At 49.9% G+C, this 26,352-nt stretch overlaps 8 protein-coding genes across 8 annotated transcripts; 3 read left to right on the top strand and 5 right to left on the bottom strand.

Annotated features, from left to right (window-relative positions):
• Window positions 1–302: 302 nt before the first annotated feature.
• Window positions 303–1,789, bottom strand: PENARI_c006G04320 (RasGEF domain-containing protein; the record flags this gene model as incomplete). The annotated part of the gene is made up of 3 exons (XM_022630291.1): window positions 303–590; window positions 660–1,142; window positions 1,205–1,789. The coding sequence occupies 3 exons, from the start codon at window positions 1,787–1,789 to the stop codon at window positions 303–305; spliced, it is 1,356 nt and encodes a 451-aa protein (XP_022489816.1).
• A 2,963-nt stretch (window positions 1,790–4,752) lies between these two features.
• Window positions 4,753–5,940, bottom strand: PENARI_c006G11150 (40S ribosomal protein eS4; the record flags this gene model as incomplete). Its single annotated transcript, XM_022630615.1, has 5 exons — window positions 4,753–4,806; window positions 4,862–5,156; window positions 5,295–5,579; window positions 5,641–5,778; window positions 5,927–5,940. The coding sequence occupies 5 exons, from the start codon at window positions 5,938–5,940 to the stop codon at window positions 4,753–4,755; spliced, it is 786 nt and encodes a 261-aa protein (XP_022489872.1).
• Window positions 5,941–6,238: 298 nt separating this feature from the next.
• Window positions 6,239–7,443, bottom strand: PENARI_c006G06103 (aspartate-semialdehyde dehydrogenase family protein; the record flags this gene model as incomplete). Its single annotated transcript, XM_022630377.1, has 3 exons — window positions 6,239–7,044; window positions 7,100–7,357; window positions 7,413–7,443. 3 exons carry the CDS (start codon window positions 7,441–7,443, stop codon window positions 6,239–6,241), a joined length of 1,095 nt encoding a protein of 364 aa, XP_022490022.1.
• A 552-nt stretch (window positions 7,444–7,995) lies between these two features.
• PENARI_c006G06603 (uncharacterized protein) lies at window positions 7,996–9,884 on the bottom strand (the record flags this gene model as incomplete). The annotated part of the gene is made up of 4 exons (XM_022630406.1): window positions 7,996–8,163; window positions 8,218–8,399; window positions 8,447–9,500; window positions 9,561–9,884. The coding sequence occupies 4 exons, from the start codon at window positions 9,882–9,884 to the stop codon at window positions 7,996–7,998; spliced, it is 1,728 nt and encodes a 575-aa protein (XP_022489803.1).
• Window positions 9,885–10,501: 617 nt separating this feature from the next.
• On the top strand, window positions 10,502–14,035 carry PENARI_c006G09524 (uncharacterized protein; the record flags this gene model as incomplete). Its single annotated transcript, XM_022630544.1, has 9 exons — window positions 10,502–10,576; window positions 10,630–10,777; window positions 10,827–10,921; window positions 10,977–11,591; window positions 11,643–11,795; window positions 11,847–13,037; window positions 13,088–13,216; window positions 13,280–13,396; window positions 13,451–14,035. 9 exons carry the CDS (start codon window positions 10,502–10,504, stop codon window positions 14,033–14,035), a joined length of 3,108 nt encoding a protein of 1,035 aa, XP_022489694.1.
• A 608-nt stretch (window positions 14,036–14,643) lies between these two features.
• PENARI_c006G03950 (uncharacterized protein) lies at window positions 14,644–18,976 on the top strand (the record flags this gene model as incomplete). The annotated part of the gene is made up of 4 exons (XM_022630275.1): window positions 14,644–14,927; window positions 14,982–15,138; window positions 15,197–15,641; window positions 15,708–18,976. The coding sequence occupies 4 exons, from the start codon at window positions 14,644–14,646 to the stop codon at window positions 18,974–18,976; spliced, it is 4,155 nt and encodes a 1,384-aa protein (XP_022489932.1).
• Window positions 18,977–19,250: 274 nt separating this feature from the next.
• On the bottom strand, window positions 19,251–24,419 carry PENARI_c006G11323 (DNA-directed DNA polymerase zeta catalytic subunit REV3; the record flags this gene model as incomplete). The annotated part of the gene is made up of 3 exons (XM_022630626.1): window positions 19,251–19,313; window positions 19,389–24,130; window positions 24,185–24,419. The coding sequence occupies 3 exons, from the start codon at window positions 24,417–24,419 to the stop codon at window positions 19,251–19,253; spliced, it is 5,040 nt and encodes a 1,679-aa protein (XP_022490012.1).
• A 298-nt stretch (window positions 24,420–24,717) lies between these two features.
• slu7 (mRNA splicing protein SLU7) lies at window positions 24,718–26,124 on the top strand (the record flags this gene model as incomplete). The annotated part of the gene is made up of 1 exon (XM_022630537.1): window positions 24,718–26,124. One exon carries the CDS (start codon window positions 24,718–24,720, stop codon window positions 26,122–26,124), a length of 1,407 nt encoding a protein of 468 aa, XP_022489765.1.
• Window positions 26,125–26,352: the final 228 nt, after the last annotated feature.

Here is a 26,352-nt window from a genome sequence, read left to right as displayed (position 1 = left end):
ACGCTAGCTAGCATGGGTATATAAAAAGTAAAAATACAGATCATAAATCGGAGCATACCAAGTGTAGCTCGGGGCACCCGCCCTGGCCAAAGATTGTCCAAGGAAACATACGTCAATGCATTGAAAAAGGTCAGGGAGACAAACGAAAGGTCTTGAAACGCGTTCCAGCCCACCCTTTGGCCTTTGGTCCGGTCTCGCCACCTGCAGCCACACAAGCCAAGCACACACACCCCTGTTGCTTTCTTTAAAGGCGAAGCATAACTAAATTGTTTTGACCTGGTGACTCCCCTTTTTAATTGTAATCACCGGCTTCGTTGCAGGTACTGGAAGACCGACTGGAGGACGGATTCGCCGTTCTGTTTGTAATCACGGAGATGGGGAACCAGGAACGGGATACCAGGTTGTTCGTTGTAGTGCTTGCGGTACGAGGCGTAGTTTTGCACTGGGTTCAGGAGGAGGCCGATTTCCGGGGGTGTCAGGGCTTCCAGGGTGATGGTGGGTCCGTCGGCTTGCATTGTCGAGATGGTGTAGTTGTAGAGACCATTGACGATAGCTGTGAGAGAATGATAATCACGGGCTGTAAGGAGGTTCTATTGCTACACGATTAGAAGAGGGCTTTGACCATTTAAGGTGTACGGTGAGTGGGCAAAAGCACTTACCTGGGTACATTCTTGGATGTGTGGAATTAGATCTGGAAGTGCTGAGCAGCATTCCCAGACGGAGACACTGAGCATTTGCCAATGCCAAAGCAGATTTCCTATCACGGCATCCTCTGCTACGAGGTTTTGGCGGGTAACTTCGGCGAACTGGTGCTCATTCAGGGCTTTTAAGCTGCGGGCCAGATCCGACCCGGATGTCGATATGAGACAGTCCTCTAGAAAGGGAACTGAGGTGTCGAAAGGAGTTTTCCAGTCCATAGTTGAAGCATGCATGTATTGTCGTCGGAATCGGATTGCTAGCACGCTCAACATTTTCAGCATGGCGGCTAGTCTACCGGTTTCGTCTTTGAACAGGCGCTGGATCGGGCCTGCGATGAAGTCAAACCCAGCGTTAGGCTGTGCCATATTACAGTTTCCAGGTCGCACAGCCAGTAGAGACTGGACCAACGCTCGGTGCGCGAATGGACTACGCGATCGAAGGTGCTGGAATAGTCAGCGTATGATCCGTATGGTACTAAAGTCCAATTAAGAGATCAGACACACACCTTCTCTACCTCGGTGTATAAAGGGATGTCCTCTGGGTAGGCCTTTAGATGTTCCAAGAGAATAATGTAGAGAGCCGTATGCTGTTGTAGAAACCACTCGACGTTGATGGCACGGTACCCAAGAGAAGCGCGTACCAGCTCTTCAAAACCAATCTGCCTGAATTGAAAATGACTCTCGGTCTCAATGGCCGCAGCGATTGCCCGGGCATCGAGAGACTGGTTCGATTCCAGCGGAAGCCAATTCCAGGGAATCGGGTCGAAAGGAGCAATACTCGACCGGCGCAATATTTCCTCCACTCTCTGCATGTGAGAGAGACTTCCCAGAAGCTGATGTTCATGGGGTTGGGACATGGCAAATAAAAAGTTGTAAATAGTATCCACTCGGCGAGCGCGAAGTGAGGTTCGCGGGAAGTTCTCGTCACGAAAGAGTCCAAATCGGATTACCCTGCTGATTTCTAGGATATCAAATGCCCAAAACACCGGAGTCGCTTCATCTTCCCACCAGCGGTAGGACATGAAGAAGGCGGGAATCTCCAAGCTCAAGTGGAAGATGGGCTGGTAAGACGGACCCAGTTCTGAAGCCATCACGGACATGTCCAAGGAGAAAGTTTGAGTTGAACAGTCTCTGGACTCTTGTAGTCAAGGCCAACTCATTAGGCTGTCGCTCATGTGACACGGTGAAAGCAGAGAAGGAAACACGAAATGTGCGGAAAGGTGAGGGTGATTGGTTTAAAACATTAGGTTTCCCACGTTAGATTTGGGAATAGCCCAGTTCCAGCCTACTGGGACCTCCCGATGGTCGGGAAGAAGGCGAAAGGGGCAAATGATCGGAAGGCGACCTTCTAGGCTTCTATTGTGGTCTGCCGAATCACACCCGTTGGACTGCAGACGGTTCAGTTGCTAATAGGACAAGGGAGAGGCTGATCGTTCAATCGGTTGGGGAGCGGTCTACGTTTAAAGTAAATTACGATGATATCGGTGGCCGATCTCGAAGTTTCGCTTTGAAAGTCGATACACCGCTGAAGTTTGTCTCTTTGAAGGCAAACTTTATAGCCGGTGGCGATGATATACTACCAAGTTAAGCTGCCTTTCTTCAGCCCTCACACCGCTACCTTCCTCAAAACCATATCTGATTCCAAATTACCTCCGGCAGATCGCAACTACATACATGTAATCCAAACGTGGCCAAACCCAAACTTGCACAGAACCCAGGGCCGAGGAACTGGGTTGCGGATAGCTCCGTTAGATCCACGCGTTCCTGAGCTTGTGGGGAGAACCAAGGTTGAGTTTGACAACTACTTCACTCATACTTCTTCTACACGTAAATAACCTCATGTTCTAGGCCCAGAACAATCCCATTATCGCACACGTCTCAGCCCTCCGTTATGGCTCTCGGATCGCCCCCTAAGCGCAGCTGATCGGAGGATTCGTCGTGCATTCCAATGCACTATAACGTTACCCCAGCGATCATTGCCAGATAATCCGTTTTTCCTTCTTTTTTTTGGCAGCATTGGGCGGAAATAGTGTCCCATGAACCTTTTACCATTGTCAGTTCCAGCCAAAATATATGCAGGGAGAGAGAGGACACCCCCTTATCCTATCATTAAAGTGGTCCCCCACCCCTTACTACTAACCGCTAACCACCCCCTACTGCAGTACCCTCCCTGCAAAGGCTGTCCGCTTATCCTCATGTTGCATCCGGTGATCAGAATTCCAGATTGCGTCCCGTTCCAGCAGCATGGTGCTTGGGTCCGGGAGAACTTTTCCTGGTGGAGCCACTGCCAACGTGGGAATTGGGGAGGGACTGAGTTTGGAGCTATCAGATTAGCGCTTATACTCCGTATTGCCTAACCCTTGATAGGGCGGGCCATCGGAGAAAAAAATCAGAAATGGGAGCCGTTCCTAGGGGGGTTATCCAATCCTCTTTTCTATCTCTGCTCCTCTCTCTCTCTCTCCCTCTCCTCATGATTTTGATGCTCTTTCCCATGGTTATGATAGCGAAGACTACCAGCTGAGTGGTATCAGACTAATTAGAGCGGCCCAATTCCCAGCGATGACCCGATGGCCATCTAAATGAGCCCGTTGTCGGAGCTCATACGCCGATCACCGCGATCGAAGCAACGCACTCTGCGACCCCGGAACTAGAGGGGTGAAGAGAAGTGCGGACATCTCCACAGAATACATATTGACGCCGGAGATGGACCTTGTACTCCGTCTTGCTTTCGGTTTCTTGCGTTTATCCACGGCTGTCTGGCGTGCTCCTCCACCCAATCTAGATCCTGTCCCTTGGCTATCTCCAGATCGTACGCCATCGATGTTCTGTGTAAGTTATAATATATTAAAATAAATGAATGAGCACGGAGAACGCCGAGTGGCGATCTGCCCCTTTGCTGCACTCCACATTGGGATGTTTTCTTTCTACTGGTGCATTGCATCAGCTAGTTTCATTTTCTGTAGTCCACAGCAGCTGTATATTCATGCAATGAAACGGCATGATCATTGCCACTTGGATAGGTCACCGTTTTACATGTACTGTAATCGAACACTAACTTATAACAGCCAAGCAGAATAGGCTTGGGGGATTGGGTGGGGGGTGTGTTGCATGTACAGTACATACAAAAGAGCGCTGATCACGAGCTATATGTCATACTGTACTGAATTCTGAAGAAGATCGTCCCCTTCGAAAGCATAAACTCAATATTTATTTTTCTGGGTCGAGCCTGGCTATCATTGGCGGTCAAACTGGTGAATCAGGGGACGGGATTTGGATCGTACACTTTGATCGCCATATATGGGGCTTGGGGCTTGCGCGGGGCTTGCGAACACCGTTCACCGCACCGCGTATCGCCTTGTATCATGAATAACTTTTTTTGCCCCTATGTGTCCTTTTTGCATAAGGGCCCACTTTGTTGTTGTGCTGTCTTTAGCTTTAGGTTGCTACCGCTTCGGATATGCCGAGGTTAGAGTTGGTGGGTATGGGGCGGCCGGTTTTCGATGTCGGCAGATATATATAGTTGGGGGGAAGGTGCAGGATATGAATATAGTGAGAGTAGCTGGACTTTCAGCTGCAGAGATTGCATCTTAGATCTCGATTCTTTTATTGGATTGGGTTGCGTTTCGGGCTTGCATTAGTTTCCGATTTTGTATGTACTGTAGCGGGTAGGCTTGTCTGTGGCTATAGACGGACACTGGGACTACGAGGTGAAGGTCAGCAACGAAGCTACAGCTACGATTCCTTAGATCTTCATGGGGGAAATGGCTCAAGCAATGCTCAGCAGAACCAATTGAAATCATAAACGAGACAGGCATGTTGAAGATCCAAGAAAATCAAGAGAATACGGTCATTAAATCATTCGAAAAGAGGTAACGTTAAATGGTATCATATCACTCGGAAACGGGAGAGTATTCCCATCCCAGTTTTGTTTGCTATGGTTCGAACCTACGGAATGATGCATCCAAGCCCATAACAAGACAAGACGCCTGCTTCCCAGCTACTGTTTTTTACTTGTTTTTGTCCGGCTCGCTAAATCCCCAATGTCAGAAGACATTTAGTTGGAGATAGCGTGGGCACGGCGGCGGTCACGCTCCTCAGCAATGGAGAGCTGCGAAAAGAGTTAGCAAGATTCATATGAGCATTGACTTGTGGAGATAACATACCTTGACACCCTTGCCCTTGGGCAGGGAAACCCAAGGCTTGTCCTGTCCGATGACGAAGACGTTGGACTCGCGGGTAGCGAAGGTGTTGTCAATAGCGTCCTTGACGTGGACGATGTTGAAACCACCGTCGTGGCGCTCACGGTGAGTGACGACACCAACACGACCCATGTTACGACCACCGGTGGCCATGATGACGGCACCAGTGTCGAACTTGACGTAGTCAAGGATCTTGCCAGTGGCAGTCTCGACCTTGACAGTGTCGTTGACCTTGATGGCGGGGTCGGGGTAGCGGATGCTGTGGAGAGAAACACGCGTTAGCAAAACCTTGTTCTTATCACATGGGATCTTACTAGTTCTCATGTTGTCCTCCGCCGATCAACCAAAGCCTGGTCCAACGACTGAATGACACGGAACTTGTGGAGAGTGAACTCACGTTCGCGCATCGTGCGTAACCAAGAATGGGATCCCGCCCTTGCCGAGCTGAACACGCTTGACCTTGCACAGCTTGAACTCGGCCTCCTCAGCCTGGATGCGGTGGACGGTGAAACGGCCCTTGGTGTCGTAGACGAGACGGAAGTGCTCGCCGGTCTTCTCGAGGGAGATGACGTCCATGAATCCAGCGGGGAAGGTGGAGTCGGTGCGGACCTTGCCGTCGACCTTGACCAGACGCTGCATCATGATGGCCTTGACCTCGCGACCGTTCAGGGCGTACTTGAGACTATTGCGAAAACCATGTCAGTTGTTGTTCTTCGCGTGTCGGAGTTGTTTCGAATTCGTACCGGTTACGGATGAAGACAATCAGGGGAAGGCAGTCCCGGAGCTTGTGGGGACCGGGGGAGGCCTTGGGCGCATAGGTTCCGGACATCTTGTCCAGGAGCCAGTGCGAGGGCGCACTAAGGCGCTTCTGGTGCTTCTTACTGTAAAGGCATTGCAGTTAGTGATGTTGTTCCAGATCGAAAATTTTCAATCTCGGTTGCAGCAGCACAATGGCTGAAATCGCGTCCGGGAGGTCGACGAAGCCAGAGTGCAGGTACAAAAGAGAGAGGGCGATGGCATTAGACTTACGGTCCGCGAGCCATTTTGACTGATTTGTCGACGGTAGGTAAGTGGTCGAAGTGTCGCGATGAAAAGGTCAGGCCGAGAAATGCTGGCTGATAATACGGGCTTCGCTTAGCGGTCAGTGATTGTGGGCTGAGCCCTAGCCCCAACTAGTCCCGATTGGGCTATATTAATAATTGATTATGTCATCAACACTTGAAAGAGATTATGTCATCTGGTTGGCCCCTTCCTATTTGGGATGCGATCAATCGAACTTTTGTTTGTACCAAAGTTGTATCTATTTGACATGCGCTGATAATTCCACTTTTCGTATCATCTTTAAATGTAGCCCTTGATAACAGCAACCTCGGCGTTGAGGATAGATGAACCAGCAGCTCCGATAACGGTGTTGTGAGAGAGAGCCGCAAAACGGATATCAAAGTGGCCACCCTTGGCGCCCTCACGGACGCGGCCAACGCTGACGGTATAGCCACCGGAGATGTCACGGTCAAGTCTGGGCTGGGGGCGGTCAGGCTCATCAAAGACCTTGATAGCGGGCTGCGGTGCGGATGGAGCACCCAACTTCTGGGCCTCGGACTGGTATTCCCGCAGAGCCTCAACAACCTGCTCTGCGCTGGGGGTCTCACGGTTCTTGAAACGGAGGGAAACGAAGGCCATGTGGCCGTCAGTGACACCAACGCGGGTGCAAGTGGCACCGATGCGGAGACCAGACTGCTCGTCGAAACCGGTAGCACTGGCGTTCAATGAACCCAGGATCTTCTGGGCCTCGTTCTCCAGCTTGTCCTCCTCGCCACTGATGTAAGGGATGACGTTGTCCAGGATGTCCATGGTAGGAACACCGGGGTAGCCGGCCCCTGAGACGGCCTGCTCGGTGAAGACCTCGACTTCCTCAACGGGGCCGAACTTGGCCTGGAGAGCTGCGAAGGGGATGACAATGCCAATGACGGCACAGTTAGAGTTGCAGACTAGGAAGCCCTTCTTGAGGCCGTACTGCTTGCGCTGGTGAGGAATCAGGTCCAGATGCTGGGGGTTGACAGTGGGGACAACCAGAGGGACCATAGGGTCCTTGCGGTAGTTCTTTGCATTAGAGAACACAGGGATCTCCGCCTTGATAAAGGCCATCTCTGTATTTGATACATCAGCACATGATCCAGTACTACGGGATACGATACCACATACCGGTCTCGCCAGCGATGTCACTGTTCAGTCCAGAGAAGACAAGATCACAGTCCGAGAACAGCTCGGCCTTGCACTCACGCAAAACAAGGTTGCTCAGCTCCTCGGACATGGGACGAGTCTGCTTCCAGTTCACAGCATCCTTGTACTTCTTGTTTGCAGAACGCTCGGAAGCACCGATTGCGTGAAGCTCAAGGAAGGGGTGGTCTGCCAGCAGGAGGATGAAGCGCTGACCCACCGAGCCGGTGGCACCGAGGACACCTATGTATTGTCAGGATGATTCATATATATCTGATATTGGATGTTGAGGACATACCGCACTTCTTCTTGGGGAATGAAGGAGCCATCTTAGAAGTTTTGTATGCAGACAGATCAACCTTGTATTTGTTAGCAACCCCGGTAATTCGAAAGATACAAGGCTATCGATTGATAGACTGAGAAACACAACAACACCGGCTGCATGTTGTACTGGGCCATATATCACAGACGCCTGTATGAGTCAAAGCGCCTCCAGAGCCCCGCATGCGGTCTGTAGGAGGCTCTGCAAGCTCCAATTCCTCGCAGATCTCATCGTCAACGAGCCCAAGACACCACAGCAGCCTGGTAGCAATTGGAACATGGGATTGTACTCACCACTTTGCTGTTGATAGAGTTGAATGCTAGTGGCAATTGACCGTGATTGCGATATCGCTCTCGGCCAATTGCGCAGCCCCGCTCTTAGTCAGCCTCCTCCGGTCGAACGAGAATTTACTGCCATCTGATTGGCTGGAGTTGCTTGGTGTTCAGGTCAAAGTTTAACGTCCCAAGGTTTGGTGTGTTTGCACCGATGACGTTGTTGCTATACATCTATGCTCAGATCTAATGCGAGTCTATGTATTTTGCGTGGTATCAAATCGCTTTCAATGACCCGGACCAGGGACATCATCAGAGTGGTCAAAAATCTTACCAGGGTTCAAGAGCCAGTTTGGATCTAATGACCGCTTGACACTGCGCATAACATTGATCGTCTCCAGCCCGAGTTCCTTCTTTAATGATCCCTTCTTGCCCAGTCCAACACCGTGTTCACCCTGTACTAAATTAGCGACTTTCAAAAAGTGAAGGGCATTAGTGTAATTGCATACCGTGCAAGAGCCCTCCATGTCCAGCCCACGGTCCACCATATCGTATACTACCTTCTCGACTCGCTCCCTCTCAGCAGGATCATTTCGGTTGTACATAATGCTCGAGTGGAAGTTGCCGTCACCAATATGACCAAGAATACTAGCGAAAAGACCGAGATCGACAAGTTCCTTTTTGGAGATTTCTGCAATTGTCAGCACATGGATCCAGATAGCCTGAAAGAAGCCATACCGATAATATCAGGCAGTCTAGAAATGGGCACCGCCACATCTGTCGACCACACCTCCGATCCCTCTTTCCGCAGAGCCATCATACTCCACAGAGACTGCTTCCGTGCTGACCACAAATCATGAGCCTCGCGGTCATCGCGGGCAAATTCAAATGACTCAGCATTGTTGTTCTGCGCAAGCTTCGTCGTCAGGTTAATACTATCCTGCACGCCTGCAATAGTTCCAGAGAACTTGAAGAAAAGCGTTGGCGAGACCTTCCATGATCGACCGGTTCCACCAGCACGGTTGATAACATCCATCTGAACATCATCCATGATCTCCATACACTGGACGGACACACCCTTCCGGATCAGTTGCATAGCAGTCGAAGCAGCATCCCGAATAGTCGGGAACGCAACCACACCAACACGAGTCTGTTCAGGAATCGGAGCGAGCTTCAAAGTAGCTTCAGTCACAATCCCCAGGGTACCCTCGGACCCAACAAATAATCCAGTAAGGTTATACCCAGCAGAGGTTTTGCGGGGACGTTTCCGCGTCTTGATAATCCGCCCATCGGCCAACACAACGGTGAGATTGATCACCCAGTCCTTCATAGTACCATACCGCACAGCATTGGTACCACTGCAATTCGTACCAACCATACCACCAATCATAGCAGAAGGACCCGGGTCAACGGGAAAGAACAAGCCCGTCTCCTTGATCTGCTCATTCAGATCCATCCACTGGATCGACGGCTGCACCACAACGTCCATGTCGTCCGGGTGGATATCCAGAACTTTATTCATGAACGCGAAGTCGATGGTCAGTCCACCAAGCGGCGCGGAGAAATTGGCTTCTAGACTCGATCCGCCTGAGTAGGGGATCATGGGCATACGGTACTTGTTGCAGATCTTGGCGATCTCGGACACTTCTTCGGTAGTCTTGGGGTAGGCAATCGCGACGGGTAACCGCTCTGCATTAAGACTGGACCATTCTGAGTATCCGTGTAGTTGGAGTTCGTCTTCTTCGGTACTGACCGCGTCGTCGCCTAGTTTGGTTCTTAGTTCGCTGATGGCCTGGTTGTGTGATTTTTGTCAGTTTCACTTTCATTCACAGTGTATAATTGAGGGACTGACCTTTGCGAAATCCTTAGTCGAGCCATACTGCGGCTTCTTAGATGCCTGTGCTAGTTCCTGGCCGTATGAAGCATATCCGTATCCCAACCCCGCAGCAAATGCGGAGACGAGGAGAGCCTTCGTCGGCGTCCAGAATGGCGATGAGGGAGCACCCGTTGAAGACTCTGAGCTCGAGGAGCTACTTTGCTCTTTGGTCTTCTCTGCGCCTGCATTGGAACTATTCAATCGAGCACCACGAGCTAGAATACTCTGGTGAGGCGAGATCCAGGGCCGACAAGGGGCTCGGGCGGGCAGCACCCGCAAGGCCCTGAGCACTGGTCGCATGTCGAAGGGACAGTACTCTATATAGAGACAGATTAGAGTAGAGTTGGAGGTTTAACAGCACACTCTATCGCATGGCAGGTGTAAGGGGGTGAAATGACCGGAACAATCTATCCTGTCGACATTGCGGACCTGCATGATGTGACCGGCTTTTGTACTCGGGCTAATATCTCGGGATTCCGGCCGTCGGACTTCGGCCGAGAAGCTATAGCCTCAGTCATTTTCCATAATTCCGCTCTTTTCTTAGGGCAAAAGTGCGGAGAAAGAGCGTGGGGGTGGCGGTTTAGATGTACCGCGGCTTAAGCCGCTATACAACCACAGTAACACTACCCTTTCATACTCTACATTTATATAAATGGTTTTGATACTGAACAAAAACTCTGAATTACACGAAGGAGCAATAACTTATTCTTTTAAGAAGGACTTGTATATTAGGTGAAAAGGCAAAACTAGCAATGTCATTGGTTCAGAGCATCAATTCCGTTGATGGGGCAACAGGCCCGCAAAGAACCTCTCAACCTACAACACCGCGACATCAGAACATCAAAGCCGGATGAGAGCTGTGTACCTAGCTCAGAGCTAGAAAGGACTGATCTCTCTTTCTATGCAACTTTGACACCATGGTAGAGCAGCTCACTCTCGTGGTGCGCGAGGTGGAACGCCTCGTCACCGCGCCGTACGTCCCGTCACTACAGGTAAGTTGATATCAACATTTGATGTCGGGCGTCATGATAACATATAACCACAGGACCTTTATGGCATCTTTCAGCAATGTTCGTCGTCAACAATCGAATCCTGGGCGTTCTGCAAACCTTGCCAGGTTAGCGCGCTGGGCGATGTTCTAGTTGAAGCTTTATCGCGATCGCGCCTCGCTTTGCCTCTAATTACTGCATTTTGTATGGTTCGATCGAAATGATAATTTAATTTGAGGCTAACCCGTCATAGCATCTGCATCGTCATTTCGCGATGCGCTGCTCGACCACCACCAAACGATCCTAGATGCGTTTCTCCAAAAGGCCCTGGGAACCAATGAGCATGAGGTGAGCTCTCTGTGAACCAGGAACTTGGTGGAAGAGTCTTGACTAATAATTTCAGTACATCCCCGCATGCATTGCACTGCTATCTTCACCCCTGCCAGCAGATGTAGTGCCACCAGCACGCATTGCCCCCTTCATCACGAAGCTCGTGGGCATGATGTCAGACAGTCCCTGCATTGAGACAATCTCACCTCTCTACAAAATCATGAAAGGGCTACAACGTTCACCAAAAGTCCTCGACGACATCCCGTCTGAGGTCATGTCCAATCTCCAAGTGGAGTTCACCAAGACTCTACGCAATTTCGATGACCACATGGGAAATCTCTTGTGCCTTGCCACTTTCGCTCAGATTGCGTTAGCACGACCACCACCCTCGCAAAATCAACACGGATCAGAAGCTCCATCTTGGCTTCTCAACATCAACCATTTCTTCGGCCCGAAGCGTGGTCTGAAAACTCTGGACTTGGTTGTACTGCGCGTCATTCTGGCTTGCTCGTCTAGCTGCACTTTAGCACCATCGCAAGCTGCTGAAAGTATCAAGCTGGCTATCTACATCGCTGATGCAACTCAGCCTGATCAGAAACATGCTTGGATGGCTAGTAATTCTTCCAAACTAGCCAAGCTGTGTGAGAAGGCTGGGAGAGATGGGCTTGATAATGAAATACGGACAATGGTATGCCACGACCAGCTTGGGATGCAAAACACTACTAATTACGCGTTATAGGTTATCATCTTTCTGCTTACTCTCGTTCCGGCAAGGTCACTGCCACCACAAGTGCGAGACTCTGGCTTGAAGACTCTTTTGTCCAAAGACAGCCAGGCAGTTCTAGAGAGTGTGCCCCCGCAATTTATCTCACGCCTCTCAAAATCGTTAGCTGTAAGTACAAGAGTTCTAATACTTAGGCAAATTCTGACACAGCACCAACAGGTCTCCGGAGGATCGGCTGCTCCTGACCTTTTGAATTTCACATGCTCCACTCTAAAGGACAGTCACAATCATAATGAGGAAACAGTCAGCATGCTGCGCCTGGCAAGCCTGGTGCTGGTTGGCGTACAGGAAGTTGATCCCGAGCTGATCCTTCCCAACATTTCCAGCTCATTGGCCGCCTTCAAACAGGGTCTTGTGGAGATGCTTGAGAGCTTCCCCAGGAGACCAAGCAAAGATAACTGCAGTGAGTCAAGTGTGTGCCTGTCCCAGCAATGCACAATGCAGAATAAGCTGTTTTTATCCTTGTTCAAGCTTTACAACTCTGTCTCTTCGGCACAAAATGGAGGGGATACTCTCATGCAACCCATTATTGGATATGTGGAGAAATCTTTGCCGAATGGAAGCTGTGTGTTTTCACAAGCGGGCAAAAAAGAGTACCCTGAATCCCTTCCCCTGCGCGACAGAGAACGGTTCTCACCTCCTCGTGTTTCTCGCAATTGGCGCCAGGATATGGTATCAGCATTCATGGAGACTTCTCGAAGCACTCAGGTGACTATGATGCAAAAGATCGAAGATGCATGCTTCGAGCTGGAGCGTCGCTGCTTCGACGTAGAAGGACCTGTCCGAGCTGCCGAAGAACAAAGAGATCAATTTGCCGAGGAAATTCGTCAGCTGAAAGAACATATTGACCAACAGGAGCTCCGACTGAGCGAATTCTCAGAATCTTTTGCCGGCCTTCATGACGAGAATGCTCGCCTCGAGGAGCAAATGAAAAATGAATCCGCACGAGCTGAGCAGCTTTCGAAGTCTCTTGCTTCTGTAAAGGAGGAGCTTCAAGGACAGCAATGGCACTCTAAGAAAGCAATTTGTATCGAAAGGGAGCAGTCTCGATCCAAGGAGTTGGAAATGATGGCTGCTCTGACTGAGAAAGAGGATCAAATTGAAGATCTCCAGGAGGAAATGCGACGCTTGCAAACTGAGAATGAACGAACACGCCAGACTCTCGATCAAGTCACTAAGGAAAAAGATGCTTCCCTGGATACGTCTGGGTATTTGAAAGAGGAGCTCGCTGGTATGAGGGATGCTTTGGAACAAAGTAGGCTTCTGGCTGTCCGGAAGGAGGATGAATTCAAGCGCCTTTTGGCTGAGGAAGATGATCTCCGAATGGAAGTGGGGACTCTGAAAACCACAGTATGTTTTTTGATTTTCTATGGAAGTTGGCGTGTACTAATTAATCGCAGGTGGACGAACAAAACACCGAAGTTAAAAGACTTATTTCTGTACTGCAAGAATCTGAGGAAAAGATGAGCAGTGAGATTGAAAAGCTCAATCATGATCATGAAGCGGAGGCTTCGAGGGCCACGTCCGAGGTATGTCTATACCCGTCTGTATTAGATGAGTGAACAAGGAATACTAAAGCAGCCATTTTTCAGATGGCCAAGCAGGAAGAAGAAATCCGGCAGTTGCAAGCTGCTATGCATGCTGCCACTTTGGATGCTTCTAAGAACGCCCGGGCCAAGGACAAACGAATCCTGCATTTGGAGAAAAAGGTAATTAGTTTCCCAACTGTGAAAATCTTCATGTACTAAACCATATGATTCTAGATACAAGCTTTGCGTGATGAGCGTGCCGCCAAGGCTCGCGAGTTCTCCGAAGCACAACAGCATATCGGACGACTCATGGGAGTGATGGGCTTTTCGTCCAATGCACCTGGATCCACCAGTCCCAAACACCGGCGGACTAGGTCCAGCATCAACCCGGCCCAGGCTGCAAGTACCCAGCAGCCAGTCAGTGATGACGAAGATGCACAGCTAGCACACTCGTTTGAGTCTTTGGCATCCTTCAGTGGACCCACACCCAAACGACCAAGAGGAAACCGTCCACCTCAGGCACTGAGTACTCCCTCTGCAGTGCCTCGGGCAAAGGTTCAATCTCCTACCAAAAGACTGCCCCAATCTACCCGGCAGCCATTAGCAACTGCCAATAATATTAGCCCGACTAAACCCCAGGCGAGCAACCTATCCAAACACAGCGTAGTTGATGCTTCGTTCCAGGAAAGTCAGGCACAGGAGAATGTTGAAGGGCACAGGTTGCAGGATTTTGACTTGGATATGGACCTTGAGTTCTCGAAGGATTTGCTCTTCTCAAGTACTGCATTTACGGGATCTAATGACCAAGTCGTGCCATAGTTCAACGACTAGTCATGGCTTTCCCAACCTCGGAGCATTCCAAATTTTCTACTGAAAAACAGGCAGAAAGGAGCTGGAAAAAGAGGGGAAAGTATTACCTGAAAGAGTAGAAATTGAAGACTCCAAATATATCTGCTTGGAACAATTGGTGGAGGGTGTGTCCTACGACGACTAAGGTCGTTGAAACGACAAAGTACTAGGTTTTTAATTACAAGTCTCATAAAAAATGGCGGTACTTTGCCACAAGATTCTCCTTCTCTTGTCTATTTCGTGACTGGCAACGAAACAAAACCGATCCAAGGACTTTCTGATTTACGCAAAAAGCTTACTACGACAGCTATGCATATCCATGAGATAGATGGTCTGCGAAGAATCTTTCTTGCCCAAGAGGTCTACTTTTTGGATTCTTAGATCAAAAAAGAATGTGCACATATCTTATTCCGTCTATCCTATTGAGAACCTCGCTTTCTTTGTATCTCTCGGCTTTTTCCGTCTTCTTCTCTTCCTCGCCTTACTTCCCTTCTCACGTCTGCAACTTCTAAAGCCTCTTATTTCTACAACTCTTTCTTACCCTGGCTTACCTTGCCCTTTCGCCAAAGCAAACCGTTATGCCCTTCACCACTCAGCGCCCGCAGTCCCCCAGATCCCCGAATTCCCCGAGACCAGCAGAAGCTGGGATGCCTCAACCGGGTCACCCCAGAGAGTCCCGTGCCTCGGCGTATACCTCCTGGAAGCAACATGAGTCAGTAGGTATAGATCTTTCACATGTGCCCAGAGCTGCGTCAACCCATGATATCTACGAGGCACTCAAAAAGGAGGGCAGCATCGTGAGAATTGATCTCTACGACACCTCCGATGGCCGCTCAACCACCCGAGGGTTTGTGCGCTTTAGGTTGGTATTCTTTCAATATGTCATTCCGCGTGGATCAAGTCTGACATGAGTTAGCCCCCCTCCTGAACTTGATTTCTGGTCCGATGGCTGCTACGAAGTGCCCCTCCGCAATGGCCCTGTGGTGCTAATCGGACTCGGCTTGAATCACTTCTCAGATGGCGAGACTATTCCCAGCCCAGTTCGCTCGCAGGTTCAGATTCCAGCCCAGAATGTAAGTGAGAAAATAAGACGGACAGCCGAAATGAACTAAGTGCTGACATTGATATTAGGAGCTTATGACTACCAAGGTTGACATTGGCGTGCTCGTTGACAAAACGACTGTTCATGCCATGCAAAGCTTTGACCAATCGTCGGGTGCCAGGTTTGTCGTTGACGTTCTGCGCAGATGCCTTTATGTCTACTTCAAAGTGGGCATCCGCTCAAAGGCCGGTGACATGTCTCTGCATGACTATCGAGTCAGGTTTACCTTCCTCCAAATGTCCCAAATCTTTGAGCAGTACGACGCGGCTACAGGGCAGACATCCTTTCTGATAATTCTGGACTCCTCTCCTATTTTTCACCGAAGGCTGAAAAACATTTCTTCTTCGTTTAACGTGCTGAGAAACTGGAGAGAGGAGGATGTCTGGTATCGTCAGACAGCTGTGCGTCGCAATCCACATGTCACCGAAACCTCCAGCAACAACCTGAAGAAGTCCGGACATATAATTGATACGGGTACGTGTAGATACATGCCTGATTGTTAACTTTTTATCACTTCTTTAACACTTCTCTTTGAATTAGGGCGATGGAACGTGTTCAAGATTACGTTTGCATCTGAACTCAAACAATACGGGGAAGCTCTAAAGCTCACTCGAGCCATGCTGAAAGACTACAACATCTCCATTGAAGATGGGAACCATTTTACCGAAAGAAAGATCCGGCCGCTACCAGTGTGGCACTGGATTGATCACGTTGGTCCTCAATCGAGCAAGGCGTCCTTGTTCCTGCTGGAGGACATGGGGAATGAGAACTATGTCCACCTTCACATCTACGTTCGGTACCAGCTTGAAGTCTGCATGTCTCATGGATACCTCTCCGAGTTTACAATGACTCGTGAGTTTATTGAGAAGTTGAGCAACATGAAAACAGACGAGGCTCAAAGACTGCTAGAGCACGTCGCTACAGAGAAGAAGAAATACTTTAATTCAATGGAAATATTTGGTCTGAAGGCCCCCAAAGGCACAGCCGATACCAAAATCCCGGATTATTGTTGCTTCATGCGCACCGCACGAGTCACTCCATCTACCATCTACTACAACACCCCATCCGTGGACGCCTCCAATCGCATCGTGCGCAAATACTCTGAGATGGCTGATCATTTCCTTCGTGTACGGTTCACGGACGAGAAGACGGAAGGTCGCATCAACTCTTCGATGAATGATAACAACGACGAAGTCTTCACCAATGTTAAGAGGACATTGTCAAATGGCATCACCATTGGAGACCGACACTATGAATTTCTAGCGTTTGGCAACTCTCAGTTCCGAGAACATGGCGCTTATTTCTTTGCCAAGGGAGGACCCATCACAGCGGCTTCAATCCGAGCCTGGATGGGCCAATTCAATCACATTCGAAATGTGGCCAAGTATGCGGCAAGACTGGGACAGTGTTTCTCGACTACCCGTGCCTTTTCTAGCACTAACGTTGAGGTTGTTCTGTGCGATGATATTGTTCGTAACGGTTACACATTCTCAGATGGCGTTGGAAAAATATCGAAATTCCTTGCGCAAATGGCCAAAACCGAACTAAATATCAAGACTCCAACTCGACACCTTCCATCAGCCTTCCAGTTTCGTCTCGGGGGCTCCAAGGGAATGCTTGTTCTTTCACCTGATCCTCGCCCTCGGGAAGTGCATATTCGCCCCAGTCAATACAAGTTCAACGCCGAGCACAGTGGATTGGAGATCATTCGCTGGTCCCAATTTTCCTTTGCAACCCTGAACCGCCAAATCATCATCGTCCTTTCTGCTCTGGGGATCCCAGACAGGGCCTTTTTGAGTAAGCTCGACTACATGTTGAGCAGTTTCAATGATGCCATGAAGGACGATCAGAAGGCAATCGACCTACTACAAAAGTGGATTGACCCAAACCAAATGACCCTCACGATTGCCCAGATGGTTGTAGATCGCTTCAGACAAGCTGACGAGCCATACGTGTGCACCCTTCTTGAGCTATGGCGAGCCTGGCATTTGAAATATCTCAAGGAAAAGGCAAAAATCACTGTTGAGAAAGGAGCTAACCTACTAGGCTGTCTGGATGAGACGGGTGTCCTCAAGGGCCATTTTGAAGACAAAATACCTGAGGACAACGCCCCACACGAAGAGAGACTGGCAGCTCTTCCTGAGATCTTTGTGCAGATCTGCCGCTGTGAAAAACAGGAAGCCTCGAAAGATGCTGAGTACGAAGTCATCGAGGGTGTCTGCATCTTGGCTCGCAATCCCTCTCTCCACCCTGGCGATATCCGTGTAGTCCGAGCAGTGAATCGACCTGAGCTGCAAGAATATCGTGACGTGGTCGTGCTTCCCCAAACTGGCGATCGAGATATTGCAAGCATGTGCTCAGGAGGTGACCTCGATGGCGACGACTACCTTGTCATTTGGGACCCAGATTTGATTCCAGCTCGATGGTTTACGCAGCCCATGAACTACACCAGTAGGAAAGCCCCAGACTTTCCTCACGACGTGACAGTTGATGCGGTCACTTCCTTCTTTGTCATTTACATGAAGAATGACTGCCTTCCAACAATTGCACATGCCCATTTAGCGTTGGCTGATTGGCTTCCAAAGGGCGTCATGGAGAATAAATGCCTTCGTCTGGCTCAGCTTCATTCAGATGCTGTTGACTTTAACAAGACGGGTGCTGTTGCAGTTATGACCAAGGATTTGAGGCCCAACAAGTGGCCACATTTTATGGAGAAGAGGCACGTTCCGCAGTCGCGAATTTACAAGTCTAAGAGAGTCCTGGGCCAGCTGTACGACGCAGTACATGTCCCTGCCTTTCTTCCCAATCTTGAGAAACCATTCGATGCTCGGATCCTGAATTCCCTGCTCCTTGAAGCGAGCGAGGAATACATGGTCTATGCCAAAGAGCTCAAAGAGGAGTATGACATGGCCATGCGACAGATCATGGCCCAATATGAGATTGAAACTGAATTCGAGATCGTCTCGGGCTTTACTCTCCGCCATTGCTTCCCGGGCAAGGACTACAAGATGCAAGAAGACATGGGTCGAATCTCATCTGTTCTCCGCGGGGGATTTCGCCATCAGTGCTACAACAAAGTCGGAAACCGTGACGGTAACATTGCTGCCTTGGTGCTCGCCATGTACCGTGTGACCCATCTGAATGCAGCATTCGAGGCTCAGCGACAGGAAGAAACTTTGAGAAAGGACCTCTCAAATCTCGACGTGCCATCAACCAAACTTCCACTCATCAGCTTCCCCTGGATTTTCCCTGAAGTTCTCGGCAAGATTGCAACGGGCAAAGTCAGGGAGCGAGCAGGGCCAGAAGAAGGCGCTGCTGGTGGCCTTCCAGTCAACTTTGGAGGCAATCTAATGTTCACATACAAGGAAGCCCAAAATGCCTCCGAAGCCATGAATGACCAGAGCGGTCCAGAAATGATGGAGCCTGTTAACAATGCTTCAGATGCTCAACTCCCAAGTCCAACGGGCTCCTGGGAGCCATTGGTGGAGTTTCCTGGCGAAGGAATGGCCAGCTTTGAGGATTCCAATTCAGAGCCATCTTTCGATGAGGCTACGATGGCCGATCTTAGGCAGTTTCGGCTTGCGAATGGGAATGGGAACCACGTTCGTGAAAGCCCGCGATCATTGTGCTCAATAGGCTCTTGGTGTGAATTGGTTGAGCGCCGAGACGAGCTCTCGATGAAGGATGAAGAACGTGAGGATGGGGCTTGCATAAAGGAACCCGTCGAGATTGATATGATTGAAGATGCTGAGATGAAGGGTAGCTTCAAGCCTAATCCGCTTGATGAGCTACTCAGCATGCTTGGCTAAATGGTTGAATGTCAAGGTCGAGGGGAACAGAGTAGGTTGCATGGGGGTTTAGGTGGAGGAGATCACGAATTCAAGAGGAATACTTGATATTAGGTAGAACACAGAGACCATAATTCTCTTCTCTTCAACTTGCTTCGGAGTAGATAACCTAACTCACTTATCTCAAACCATACGCTGGCAGGCATGTCTCTGCTGTGCAAGGGTATATCCAACTCCGTTAGACAAAACCAACTCCATAAATCCCCAAGTATCAGCCATTACCAAAAGCCCAACCCTACCAATCCAACCCCTCATCCCCCTTCCGCTCCAACAACTCAACAATAGGCTCCAAAATAGCCTTAGAATGCCTCAAATTAGCAGCATCTCTCGTCCGAGGATAAAAAACCGGACAATCCATACTATCACAGCTAACCTCATCAGCAGGGGTAACAACCATACAAGAACGACAAACAGCCTCCAAATCAACAACCCGCTTCTCGGCCCTCTGCAACCGCGAAACAACATCCAAAAGCGCAAGATGCGGCTGTTTCAGACAATCCTCGCAGACGGGAACGGTAGTATCAGACAACCGAGCTCGGCAGATGACACACGACGACGACCGCATATAAGATTCAAGCGTCTTCCGCATTGATGCTCCAAAAATGGCAGTGTTCGGGTTTGGGTTTGGTCGTGAAAGCGCTGAAGCATCGACTCGCCGGATTCGCTGTACTTTTGGCATCTCGTCGTACCATTGGCGGACATTCGCGCCCACGAGATTGAAGATTCGCTCTAGTGGCGGGATCAGGTTCTTAGTGATGTAATACTCCGCATCCAGCTCCAGCTGCGCATCATGCAAGAGAGTCTGAGGCGCGACGCAGCGGTCGATGAGTCTTGATCCCGGTGCACCGGTGACAACGACGTAGGGGACTCGCTCGCCGGTCTGTGGCTCCGAGCGCGGATCTTCTAGCATACGCTTTGTGCTGAGCATTGCGCCGGCGGGGAGTTGGCCCCGGTCACTATATGTGCCTAGGCGGACCTCTTTTGCAAAGCAGAAGTCTTGGATAGAGACGCGGCCTTGCATTATTTTGGCGCATTGGCGCTGGAAGTAGGATTTGACTTGGCTGAGATCTGCTGTGCGGAAGAGGGTTTTCAGGGCTTTTTCTTCGATCTTTTGTTCGGCGGGTGTGCCGTCGCGTCGGACTGTTTCGATGCCTTTGGCGTCAAATTCGGGTTCGGTTTGTGTGCGGTGTTCGTACTTGAAGCCCACGTAGCGCTTCTTGGCTAGGAGTACGCATGGGTGGTAGACCTTTTCGAATTTGAGTTTCACTGGTCTGGGGTTCATGTCAGTTACTGCTTGGGCGATTTCTTCACCGATATCGAAGGCTTGGTCTCGGGTGCGGCCTTTGAGGTAGATGAATAGACTGTCTGTGTCACCGTAGACTACCTCGGCGCCCCAGCGTTCGATTGAGTGAATGAATGCAATGGCCTTTTCCAGTGTTTCTCGCCCGGTTTGGACGATGCTGTCTGCAATTTCTGAACAGGGCATTCGTCCAGAGAATGAAGCAGATGTATAGCCATACGTAACGTTGGCAATGAGCTTGAGGGCCAATTGTCTGTTGTTCAAAAGTCGTTGCAACACCTTGTCATCCTTGTCGGCCTTCATGCCACTCTTGACCATCACTCGAGTCTCGAGGATCTCTGAGAGCATCTTGGCTAATAATGACTGGCGCGCTTCGTGCTTCGCATACATCATGCCATTTGGTGCGATATTGATCTTGTCTTTGAGCAACTCCAAAAGCCGAGGCTGTCGCTGGTAATCCAAGACGCCCATCTTGTCCCTTCCACGCCAATGCGCTGCTCTGCCAAGGAACGTCGAATAGCAGTAATTATATGCGATCATGACGCTCGGGTAGAGTGACTGGAAATCAAGCACCAGCAGTGGGCTGGTATAGAAACCACTTTGTGGTTCCATGACCAATGGCAAGCATTCCAACGCATTCTGCTGCCCGACTTGCTTTTTACTCGGTGAAACAAGCAGAAAGTTCTCTGGTTTCGCGATTCGGAACATCAAAGACTCAACTTTGAATTGAGAGCCTCGAGAAATCACTGAAGCAAAATCGATACCTAGCAATCTCGCTTGCTCACTCGTTCGTGGTGTCAACTCGTTGCCCTCGAGGATTTCCAGGTTCAGCTGCACTCGTGAGATAAAGTAATCCATGACTTTGAGTAGATTGCGAGGCTTCCCGCTCTGGTACCACTGCGTCAGGTTTTGAGGAGAATAGTGGGGAATGCGGCGATGCAAAAGATGGAAGACGACATTCTCCATTGTATACTGAAGCAGATTCAGCTCGCCTTTCATAGCGCGCCAAATGTTGAAAATATGCCGGCCAGTGATGGTAATGGAAGATGAATGGTCGAATCCCCATTTATTTGCCTCCTTCCCAAATCTTCCATGGGATTGAGACTTCGTCCTGGACAGCTCTTCGCAAATATCGAAGTCGTACTTTTTGCGGGCCCGTTCGATTATATACCCCCAGGAGGCATTGTGAACTTCGTAACCCGTGATGATGTCCGGATCATGGTACCGAACAATGTCTACCAGTCGGTTTATCAGATCAAGTTCGGTGGTTTCGTGCTCGACATCAATTCTCAGCACCTTTGATACTTTGTCTTCCGGTCTTTCTCCCTCGCCATGATAAACCATCCCAACATGAACGCCGGGAAGATGGCTATTGATCTCGAGCTCTTCATCTTCAGATTGAATGCACCAGAACATGCACGTAATCTCATCTTCCTCTGGATTGGCCAAGAGCGCTCCGCGCGTATTCACATGCACTTCTAGGCTCATTGTGCTCATGTATTGAGTCTGGTGTTCCACGCTGGTGGACTTTCCTTTCTGGGAGTATTTGAAGCCATACGGGTTCTTTTGCGTGGGGCCTTCTATCTGGGAGAGAAGGTCTGATTTTTCTTCAACTGGCTTGGGTTGAATTGGCTCTCCTGGTTTGGATGCTTGAGAGGCTTCCATTTCCTCGAACCACCTGATGACTTCTGACCGGCTAGGTGGAAGAGGAGCAAACTCCCAGACTCTGGCATTGCACTCTTCTCGGAGTTGCTGATCAGTTCTAGCTTGCTGATCCCGGTCATGAGTTATTGGTAGCTGTTCACCGAACATTGCAGGAGCGTTTCCTGTGGGTTCAAATTCCGGCAGGTAGTGGATGGTGTTGCTCTCCAGCCGGAACTCTCTGCCGCCGTATTCTCTTGGTCGTTCAGGAACATCCGCCTCCTCGCTGTAATACGCTTTCTGGTATACAACGGAGGGACGCCCGTGATCGTTTATTGTTGAAGCAACCTCTTTCGAAGTCGGGCTTGCAAATCTGAAACAACTCAAGGGTGCGTTTGGAGAAAGGTTAAATGAGTTATGAATGTTTCTCATAGTCTCAGCAAGATGTGGATCGAGTGAGATTGGGCCCATTACTGTTGAAGAGGAATGTAACTCCGAAGAACTCGCGATTCCACTGGCTTTGCTTGAGATTTCAGTGGCAGATCCGGAAGGAAACGAGCTCGGCAATTGTTGGGAGGATTGGGAGCCTTTCTGGGAACAATGGCCATCGTCCTGGCTGAACCGCATAACGGTCAAAGGATCATTTGGGTCTTTAACAACCGGGTATTTCAGCCGGCTATTATGACTATACGATTTTGGGCGGACCGTTCTTTGCGAGGAAGATGACTTGGGTTCCGATGGAGTTTCCGTATGCGCATTAGGCTTGCTCTCGAATGAAACACTTCGCTGCTTCTCATCCCCATCTTGCTTTGGCTCGCGGCCATCGGGCGATCCGCCATTGAGAAGAGGCTTGGGCCTTTTAGTCGGCGGCTTGTCGGAATCGGAGATCTCGAAGCGTTGCCTTTTGGATGCGACGGTTCCGCCTTGACTATGGTTTCTTGGTCTCGTTTCGAGAGGTTGGTCTGCCTCCGTCGAAACCCCGTCCTTGAGCTTGTCATTCAATGCTGTTTTCGAGCCATCTGGTTGAGCGGACTCTGTGGGTGCCATAACATCTGAAAGGGGAAATTCATCGAAAACTCCATCGTAGAAGCTATCGCCCAAAGGCCCCTCGTTTAGGTCAGGCTCATGTTCTGTATCTTCGCCCGAAGACTCGCCCTCAATATCATTACTTGAACGATACTGCCCATCGGCTTGAGAGGACAAAGCGAGACTCTCATCAACCGAGATCTCTGGTGCAATCTGTCCAGCTGGTCCCTGGTAGTGACTTTTATCAAAATTAGACGCCCCGAATTTTTTAGGGTAAAAGTCTTCGACACTGTCCAAAGCTGTCTTAATGTTTTTCGCCTGTTCATCAATATCCAAAAATGTTTCAAATGAAGTCTCTTTATTGCCGGCTTCGCGTTTCTCGTTGGCAGCAAGTTGCGAGGCCATCTCCCGGAACTCTTCCTCGTGGATCCAGCCACCCCTTGATTGATTTCTTGGGTCTGCCGACATGGAAATCAATTCTTCAGGTCCAAACGGAGTACTTCCGGGGTCAGTTATGCCCATCTTCTTCTTGCGTCTGCGAGTTTCATCCTGCCATAGTCCAGCCATGCTCGGAACAAGTCGCTCATTGAATGCAACCGGTTTCAAAAGCTCGGTGAAGTCGTGATGTAGCGGTCGTTCTTTGACATCCAATCTATTCAGGATGTCTTGTACACAGATATCGACCTCGAGTGCACAATTGCTCTGTTTTTGAAGCGCAGGGTCCTGAAGGATACTTTCGGGTCGAATTGACCGGTCGTGCCAGCGATGGTCGAGGTTGCTGAGTTCGAGATACTCAGGTATCGGTGATCGGAACTTGACGGTGCTGCAATTCATGATTGCGCATCCGTACAAGTTGTAATCGCACATCCATTGCGGAATGTATTGCATGTGCGCCTCGTACGGTTGGAGGGGTCGTTTCATCACAGCTCCCTGGTGCAGAAGGTCCCTAAGGCGATTCATATGCAAAGGATTCAGAAGGTAGATCTTGAAGAAGAACCGCCATCCCACGTGATACCCATAGAATGGGACACCCTTCACCAGGGTGATATGAGCCACAAAAGCGGTCATCCTGTCGTATGCATTCCGACGGAAGCTGATAGCCAGAGCATGGTCGATCGAAAGATGAAGACTTCGGATTGCGGAGTTCACTACAACCTTTGTGAGTTAAGCGATCAAAGCAGGTGTGGCTATACAGTACGAACCTTCTTCTGGCGTCAACGGCCCATTGTATTCAATATAGAGGTATGGAAATGCGCCGTGGACATGAACGCAGACTCGCTGCCCGGTCTCGGTGGCGCCAAATACTCGAATCACGGGCACTTTAGGCTTAAAGTTTTTCTCAGTCTCGCCATCGCGAAAAGGCAGCGGAGGATCTAATTCCGACGCGGTCGCTTGATAATGATCGATACAGTTGAGGCGCACCTGAAACGGCTCCATCGCTGTGGTGTGTGGCGATCAAAAGCCACAGCGACATTTCGTATGGTGCCTGCGTGTTATTGCATGAAGGATATTGGGTATTTGGCTGAGAAACGCGACAACCTGAGGTATGTCGAACCAAATCTAGAACGCGAGATACGCCTGATCACGTGCGCTATCAATTCTCCAGCCGCCAAGTTTCGTATCACAACCTCACTTTCGCATTATTCTGGCGACAGCTGCAGGTGGCTGGTCTATTTGTACTCCGCTTTTTCTCACTTTCACATTCAAGCCTATCTTCCTTCGAACTCCCAACACCATGTCGCGAAAGCCCGCGGATGTGGCGTCGAAAGAGCGGAACGAATACATTCCCTCTTTCATCTCGAAGAAGCCATTTTATGTCGACGATGAAACAGACAACGACTACCTCGAGCATCAACGTCTCCAAAAGACAAGTGCCGATCAATCTAAATGGTATGACCGAGGCAAGCGTGCAGGCCCGGCGGCCACGAAATACCGCAAAGGCGCATGTGAAAACTGCGGCGCGATGACACACAAGACCAAAGAGTGCCTCAGTCGACCCCGAAAGCATGGCGCTAAATGGACCGGCAAGGATATACAGGCCGATGAGCTTATTCAGAAGGTCGACATGGGATGGGACGCAAAAAGAGACCGTTGGAATGGCTATGATGCCAGCGAGTATCGCCAAGTTGTCGAAGAATACGAAGAGATGGAGGCACTGAAACGAATGGCAAAGGACAACCAGGCTCTCAAGAAGCTCCAGAATGGCGAAGATGGCGATAACGACCCCGAAGAAGATATCCGGTACGCCGAAGAGTCCGACATGGGCCGACAGCAGAGCACCGCAACCCGCAACCTACGTATCCGAGAAGACACCGCGAAATACCTGCTTAATTTGGATCTCGATTCCGCCAAATACGACCCCAAGACACGTCGAATGGTAGACATGGGCGCGCAGGATGACCAGGCATCGGCACTTGTCGCCGAGGAAAACTTCATCCGAGCTTCAGGCGATGCTGCGGAGTTCGAGAAAGCCCAGCAGTATGCCTGGGAATCCCAGGAGAAGGGTCACCCACAACTTCACATCCAGGCCAATCCAACCTCCGGAGAAGTACTCAGAAAGAAAGAGAAGGAGGATAGTGAGGCGAAACGTGAAGCCCATCGCAAAGCTCTGCTGGATAAATACGGCGGTGGAGAGCACTCGCAGCCGAGTGCACTGCGCGATACTATGGTTGTTGAAAACGAGCGCTTCGTTGAATATGACGAGAGCGGTGCCATCAAGGGCGCACCCAAGAAAGCGACCAAATCCAAGTATCCTGAGGACATCATGGTCAACAACCATGCTTCGGTCTTCGGTAGCTGGTGGTACCGGTTCCAATGGGGATACGCCTGCTGCTATTCCACTGTCAAGAACAGTTACTGCACCGGTGAGGACGGAAAGAAGGCTTTCGAGGAAGAGGGCAACATGCTACGGATGCTCGAGGCAAATGTCGAAAATGAGAAGCATGCTGATGATGCGGGTCTTCCCCAAGAGTCTAGCCAAAGGAACCCGGATGAGGAGAAGGAACCAAAAGCCAATGCAAAAAAGCGGACTTTGGAGGAGCTCCAGTCAGGGATCACAGAGGAGGAGCTTGAGTCTTACAAGCGAAGTCGGCAGGCTGCTGACGACCCGATGGCCAAGTTCATCGGGAAAGATGATTTCTGATGTCTTCATTCTTCATACATTTGCATAGGCGTTCGGATGTACTAAAATACCCTCTTATATGCTGTTAAAACTGTAAACAAATTCATCATGTTATTCTATAATTTATCGTTGTCAAGTAGAAAATTGTGATTTCGAACAATATAACGAACATCCGAGCAAACCCTCTTATACAAGCCTGGAAAGAATGATAGTGATCACGTGACTATGGTCATGCACGGGCCATGAAAT

Source organism: Penicillium arizonense, assembly GCF_001773325.1.
Source record: "Penicillium arizonense strain CBS 141311 chromosome Unknown PENARI_contig006, whole genome shotgun sequence".
NCBI classification, from domain to species: domain Eukaryota; kingdom Fungi; phylum Ascomycota; class Eurotiomycetes; order Eurotiales; family Aspergillaceae; genus Penicillium; species Penicillium arizonense.
The sequence above is the reverse complement of the archived record's forward strand: the minus strand, read 5'-3'. Positions and strand labels throughout refer to the sequence as shown.